Source organism: Nothoprocta perdicaria, unplaced genomic scaffold (assembly GCF_003342845.1).
Source record: "Nothoprocta perdicaria isolate Ctin4 unplaced genomic scaffold, notPer1 scaffold_286, whole genome shotgun sequence".
In the NCBI taxonomy this organism is placed as follows: domain Eukaryota; kingdom Metazoa; phylum Chordata; class Aves; order Tinamiformes; family Tinamidae; genus Nothoprocta; species Nothoprocta perdicaria.
The window spans coordinates 725536-731637 of record NW_020455517.1 but is presented as its reverse complement, the minus strand read 5'-3'; the positions used below and the strand labels follow the sequence as shown (position 1 = coordinate 731637).

Below are 6102 nucleotides of genomic sequence, written 5' to 3'. Positions count from 1 at the left end.
GCGGACCACGGGTGGGGGGCACCTCTGTGCGACCCCCCCCTTGCAGCAGCCCCGGGGGCATCGCCTGAACGCGGCGCTGCAAGCGCCCCCCCCACCCCGCTGCATGGGGGCGCACAGGGCGCAACCCCCGCCCCGCACCCCGCTGAGCATCGGCCCCCCGGCAGGGGCAGGAGTCCCCGCGGCCGAGACCCTCTCGCCGCGGACGGGGCAGCCCCCCCGGTTCTGCCCCCCCATAGCGCCAGGTGAGGCGGGGGGGGGGCCATCACCTGGTCCCCCCGCCCCTCGGCGCCGCCGTGTCCGTCCCGTCACGTTCCGGAGCGCCGTCCGGCCGCTGAAGGTCACGGCATCCGCACGGGGGCCCCACGGGGACGGGATGCCCCCTCCCCACGAGGACGGCTCTGCAGCGCCCCGACCGTGCAGGGACCCCCCGCCCGCTGCCACCTGCTGCGTGTGTCCCTCTGCACCCCCCGCCGGGCCTGGGCCCTTCAGCTGTCCCCCATCTTGCCCGGGGACATTGGTGGCCCTCGGTGCCTTTTGCCATCTCAGGGCTTTGGCCGGGACTTTGGCCCCGCAAGCTCTGCGCGTTGGGTGCGATGAGTTCAAGGCGCCTCAGCGCCCTTGCGGCTGCAGGAGCATCCTGCGACGGTGGCTCCCGCGCCGCCGTCACCCCGGGCGGGGGGCAGGACGAGCAGCCAGCGGGGTGGGAAGGGGCCGTGAGCCCCCCCAGCGCTGCCCCAGGCTGGAACTGGGAGTCTGGGGTCCCGCTGCTGCCCCCGCCGGCGCTGCCGCCACCGCTGCAGGTCCCCGAACGCCTGGGCCCGCTCGCCACGGGGCACTGCTGCCCGGGGCGCCTGTCAGGGGAAGTGGCGCTGGGGCCCTCGGCTGAGCCCGCCCTGCTCGTGACACAGGTGGCTCGGCCAGGCCCCTGCCCCGGCGCTTCCCGCGCTCGGTGCAGGGCGGCCGCCGGAGCTGGGGGGTGTCGGGGGCCGGGGGGGCTGCTCCGTAACCCCCGTTTCCCCCTGCAGAGCCTGCGGCGGTGGCCAGCGTGCCGAGGATGCGCGGGGGGGCCCGCGGTGCCCCCCAGCAGCACAGGGTGAGTCCAGGGGGCCTGGTGTCCCCCAGCCCCTTGCTCTGACCCCCGGCATCCCAACAAGCCCGGCGCGACGCGGGGGTAGGAAGAAAATCATTCCCCCCCGTCCCCCCCCGCCGTGCCGGAGCTCTCTGGTTTCCTGTTTTGCTCCCGCGGCTCAGCGGGCCCCGGGGCGCCGGCCCCGTGCGGGTGCAGCAGCCGCCAGCACTGAGCACCCGGCTGCGTCGCCCTCTGCTCCCCGGGACCGGAGCCCCGTGGTGGGCGGGAGGGAGCCGGACTCCTGGGCCCCGACACTCAGGGCGCCGCGGTCGACAGGAGGGACCGCGCGCGGCCGCCGCTCATTTATTATTTAGCTGCGTATCTGGTGTCGGGCCGGCCCCGGGGTGCCTGGCACCCGCCGCGCCGGGCACGGGGGCGCCCTGCGGGTGCACGGCCCGGGGCTCCGCGCCGGGCTGCTGCACGGGCCGCGCGCTCGCCGTGGGGGCACGGCGCCGTGCGTGGCGCTGGCGCTTGGCGTGGGTGCGTGGCACGGGTGCACGGCATGGGTGCACGGTGCTGGGGTGCAGCTGGCACGGGTGCACGGCACGGGTGCATGGCGCACGGTTTCCATGGACACTGCAGCTCCGCGTCTGTGAGATGAATTCCCGTGAAAATCAATCAAAAATGCGGGGGGCCCTGCCGGAACAGCCCCTCCTCCCCGCGTCCCAGCTGGTGATGCTCAGTGTCCCCCAAAACTCCCGGGATGTGCTGCTGCCACCAAGGAAATCTGGGGGGACGGAGGAGGGCCTGGAATGCTCCATCCATGCTGGCACCCCGGCAGGAGGGCCCAGGCGTCCGGGTGGCCCTTCTGGGTGCAGGGTCGGACTGCGGCTCTGTCGCAGGGTGCCGGGAGCTGAGCGCGGGGGCGGCGAGCGGCCCCCACCCCGGGCGCCGCCACCATGTCCTACTTCGCCGAGCACTTTTGGGTAAGTGCCGGCACCCCTGGGTGCCGCTGCATGGGTGGGCGCTGCTGGGTCCCTGCGGGGCAGCCCGCGGGACCCGCGGCAGCGCTTGGCACTTGAGCAGGGAGGTTGGGCGCCCGCGAGGCCGAAAGGGGAACCGGGCGCCGGCCCGCGGGGATCCCCAGGCAGGGAAGTTGCGGCACGCGGCGCTGTTGGCGCTTCCCGGTGTCACTCCAGAGCAGGACCCGGCCAATGCCTGCAGCTCCAGGTCCCCTTGTCCCTGCAGCGTCTGTCGGCTGCTTCCTGGTGCTGCCTCAGTTTCCCCAGGGGCAACTTGGCACCCCCGGAGGGGAAGAGCCACCCCCACGGTGCCCGAAATAGAGCCCAGGAGTGCGGGCTCAGCCCACCCCTTCCTGTCGGGCTGGGAGGTGGGTGGCGGGCCCAGGCGTCCTGCAGGCCGTGCCAGGGGTGGGCAGCTGCGTGCAGCCCCAGTCTCCTCTTCCTCGCCACCGCTTTGTCCCCTCCAGGGCGAGAAGAACCACGGCTTCGATGTGCTCTACCACAACATGAAGCATGGGCAGATCTCCACCAAGGAGCTGGCCGACTTTGTCCGCGAGAGGTACCGGCTGGCGCGGGGGGCCCCGGCTGCGTCCCCCCACCCCAGGATGGCTGCCCAGCTGTCCCCGTGCCATCCCCAGGGCCACCGTGGAGGAGAACTACGCCAAGGCCATGGTGAAGCTCTCCAAGATGGCCACCAACGGCACCCAGCTGGGGTAAGCGGTGGTGGGACAGGGGACACAGAGGTGCCCGGGGCCGGTGGCGGGAGCCGGGGCCGCCGCGGCGCAGCTCAGGCCCCGCGGCGCCGCCAGGACGTTCGCGCCGCTCTGGGAGGTTTTCCGCATCTCCTCGGACAAGCTGGCCCTGTGCCACCTGGAGCTCATGAAGAAGCTGCACGAGCTCATCAAGGAGATCTCGCGCTACGGCGAGGAGCAGGGCCGCGTGCACAAGAAGGTACCGCAGGGACCCCCCTACCCCGGCGTGTGCCCGGCCCCTGGCCCCCCCGTGCCCACCGCGGTGTCCCTCGCAGTCCAAGGAGGAGGTGGCCGGCACGCTGGAGGCCGTGCAGCTGCTGCACGGGGTGGCCCAGCTGCTGCCCAAGTCCAAGGAGAGCTACCACAGCAAGTGCCAGGAGTACGAGCGGCTGCGCAAGGAGGGCACCAGCCAGAAGGAGATCGACAAGGTGAGACGGACCCCGCGGCGTCCCCACCGCGCGCGTCCCCGCCGCGCCGCCCGCGTCCCCAGCGCCTGCCCTGCGCCCGCAGGCAGAGCTCAAGTCCAAGAAGGCGGGCGAGGCGCTGCGCCGCACCGTGGACAAGTACAACGCGGCCCGCGCTGACTTCGAGCAGCGGATGCTGGACTCGGCCATGGTGGGTGCCGGGCTCTGGGGGGGACACGCGGGCGCCGCGGTGTCCCCCTGACGCCCCTCGGGCCCGCAGCACTTCCAGGAGGTGGAGGAAGCCCATCTGCGGCACATGAAGGGGCTCATCGGCTCCTACTCGCACTCGGTGGAGGACACGCACGTGCAGATCGGGCAGGTGGGTGCAGGGACATGGGGCCATCGGGGTGGCCTTGCGCTGTCCCCACCGCAGCGGCTCCATCCCTATATGCCCTGCAGGTGCATGAGGAGTTCAAGCAGAATGTGGAGAACATCGGCCCCGAGCTGCTGCTGCGCCGCTTTGCCGAGAGCAAGGGCACGGGGCGCGAGCGGCCAGGTGAGCGGGACCCCGTCCTGCCAGGGTGCTGCCGCGGGCGCTCGGTGCACTCAGTGCGTGTGGTGTGCTTGGCATGCTCTTTGTGCTTGGTGCACTCAATGTCTTTGGTGCACTTGTGCTCAGTGCAATCAACATGTTTGGTGCACTCTGTGTGCTTGGTGTGCTCAGCGCACTCCGTGTTTGGTGTGCTTGGTGCACTCAGTGCGTTTGGTGTGCTCAGTGTGCTTGGTGTGCTCGGTGTGCTCAGGACGTTTGGTGCACTTGGTGTGCTCAGTGCACTCCATGTTTGGTGTGCTCGGTGTGCTCCGTGTGCTCAGCGCACTCCGTGTTTGGTGTGCTTGGTGCACTCAGTGCGTTTGGTGTGCTCGGTGTGCTTGGTGTGCTCGGTGTGCTCAGGACGTTTGGAGCACTTGGTGTGCTCCGTGCACTCTGTGTTTGGTGTGCTCGATGCACTCAGCACGTTTGGTGCGCTTGGTGTGCTCAGCGCACTCAGTGCGTTTGGTGCACGTGTGCTCGGTGCAATCAGCACGTTTGCTGTGCTCCGTGTGCTTGATGTGCTTGGTGCGCTCAGGGTGCTCGAAGCACGCAGCACGTTTGGCGCGCTTGGTGCCCTCGCCGTGCTCGGCGCGCTGCGCGTGCCTGGCGCGCTCGTCTCGGTGCGTGCGGGGTCCCCGCTGACGCCGCTCGCCGCCGCAGGCGCGCTGGACTTCGACGAGTACCGGCTGGCACCCGCGCAGGAAGGCAAGTACGTTGGTGCAGCCGGCACCGCCGGGGCCGCGCGCGCCCCCCGCTCACCCCCGCGCCCCCCCAGGGCCCAAGCGCAGCCGCAGCAAGGCCTTCCGCATCCCCGGGCTGAGCCGCAGGGACCGGGACCGCGACGCGGGGTAAGACCCCCCCCACCGCGCGCCTCCCGCCCCCCCTGCCACCCCAGGCCCTAACGCTGCTCTGTCCCCCCGCAGGGAGTCCCCGGACACCGACATGGTGAGTAGCACCCGCCGCGTGCGGCGGAGACCCCAGGGTGGGCAGGGAAGCCCCCTGGGTGGCACTGGGAGCACTGGGAGGGGACGAGCACGTCCCCGAGCATCTTCCGCAGGTCTGCCCAGAGGTGGACGAGGACGGCTTCACCGTGCGCCCCGACGTCACCCACAATATCCTTGCCTGGCGCAGTGCGGGGAGGGGGTCCTGGGGCGAGGGGCTCGGACGCCTGGGCCCCAGACGTGCCCTTGACAACGGTGCAGGCGAGGCGGGTCCCCGCGCCTGCTCCTCCAGCGACTCGGACTACGACGAGGACGAGCCGCGGCGCTTCCGCGTGCACATCAAGCCCGTGGCCGCGCGGGACGCGGGTGGCAGCGCCGAGGCCACCGTGGAGCAGCTCAAGGCCACCGTGGGCAACCTCATCCTGCCGCCCGGGCTGGGGGTGAGGCGCGGGGACGCTGTGGGGGGGCAGGCGGGGACCCCCCCCCGTCACGCTGACCCTATCCCCACCCCAAATCTCTTGCAGGGCACCGTGAAGCGCCAGTCGTCCCGTACGTGCCCCCCGGCACGTCCCTGTGTCCCTCCCCAGCCGGCTGTGCCGGGGGCTCCATCCGGCGGTCCCTGTCGCCTGATGTCTCCTGACCTCCTTCTTCCCCCGCCAGGCCACGCAGCCGCCCTGGCACCTGCCCTGCCCGAGACGGACCCCCAGGAGACCCCCATAGCAGGTGAGGTGGCACCGCGGGGTCCCCTGGCTCGCGGGGCAGCGGTGGCTCTGCAACGTCCCCAATGTCTCCGTTAAGGTGACAGCGCTGGGAAGGAGTGTCCGGAGGCGCCGGGGAAGAGGTACGGGGTGAAGCGCAGAGCTCCCCGCAGAGGTCTGCAGGGCTGCGTGTCTGTGCAGGGCCCAGCCCGAGGAGGGGACGTGGGCGCTGCCACATGGGCGCTGCCACGTCCCCTCGCCCGCAGCAGCACCGGGCACGTGCCTCCAGCCGCGGCGCCCGACACGGTGCCCGCGGCGCTGCCCATGGCAGCTCTCTTCGGGCCCCCGCTGGAGTCCTTCGAAGCGGAGGATTTCTCGGGTGAGCAGCCGCTCCAGGCAGGGGAAGGACAGCGCTGAGGGGCCCGGGCACTCGGGGTGCTGGGGGGGCCCTGCTACGCTCCCCAACCCCAGCGTCTCCACAGCCTCCCGCGCCTACGTGCTCACGTCATCCTCGTCGCCCTTCTCCTCCTCGTCGCCGGAGAACGTGGAGGACTCGGGCCTGGACTCTCCGTCGCACCCGGCGCCCGGCCCGTCGCCGGACTCGCGCCCGTGGTCGCCGCAGCC

The 6102-nt window shown here is 71.9% G+C and overlaps 1 protein-coding gene across 1 annotated transcript in view; it reads left to right on the top strand.

Moving 5' to 3' along the window:
- Positions 1 to 2001: 2001 nt before the first annotated feature.
- FCHO1 (FCH domain only 1) overlaps positions 2002 to 6102 on the top strand; it is a 7796-nt gene continuing 3695 nt past the window's right edge. The window contains exons 1-18 of the mRNA XM_026041477.1: positions 2002 to 2055; positions 2559 to 2650; positions 2730 to 2804; positions 2901 to 3042; positions 3119 to 3271; positions 3354 to 3458; positions 3528 to 3626; positions 3707 to 3803; positions 4500 to 4544; positions 4615 to 4687; positions 4763 to 4784; positions 4897 to 4951; positions 5042 to 5220; positions 5305 to 5329; positions 5441 to 5503; positions 5579 to 5621; positions 5748 to 5857; positions 5961 to 6099. Coding sequence (XP_025897262.1) covers positions 2029 to 2055; positions 2559 to 2650; positions 2730 to 2804; positions 2901 to 3042; positions 3119 to 3271; positions 3354 to 3458; positions 3528 to 3626; positions 3707 to 3803; positions 4500 to 4544; positions 4615 to 4687; positions 4763 to 4784; positions 4897 to 4951; positions 5042 to 5220; positions 5305 to 5329; positions 5441 to 5503; positions 5579 to 5621; positions 5748 to 5857; positions 5961 to 6099 — 1544 coding nt within the window. The 5' untranslated portion in view covers positions 2002 to 2028. The remainder of the gene's footprint in view (positions 2056 to 2558; positions 2651 to 2729; positions 2805 to 2900; positions 3043 to 3118; positions 3272 to 3353; positions 3459 to 3527; positions 3627 to 3706; positions 3804 to 4499; positions 4545 to 4614; positions 4688 to 4762; positions 4785 to 4896; positions 4952 to 5041; positions 5221 to 5304; positions 5330 to 5440; positions 5504 to 5578; positions 5622 to 5747; positions 5858 to 5960; positions 6100 to 6102) is intronic.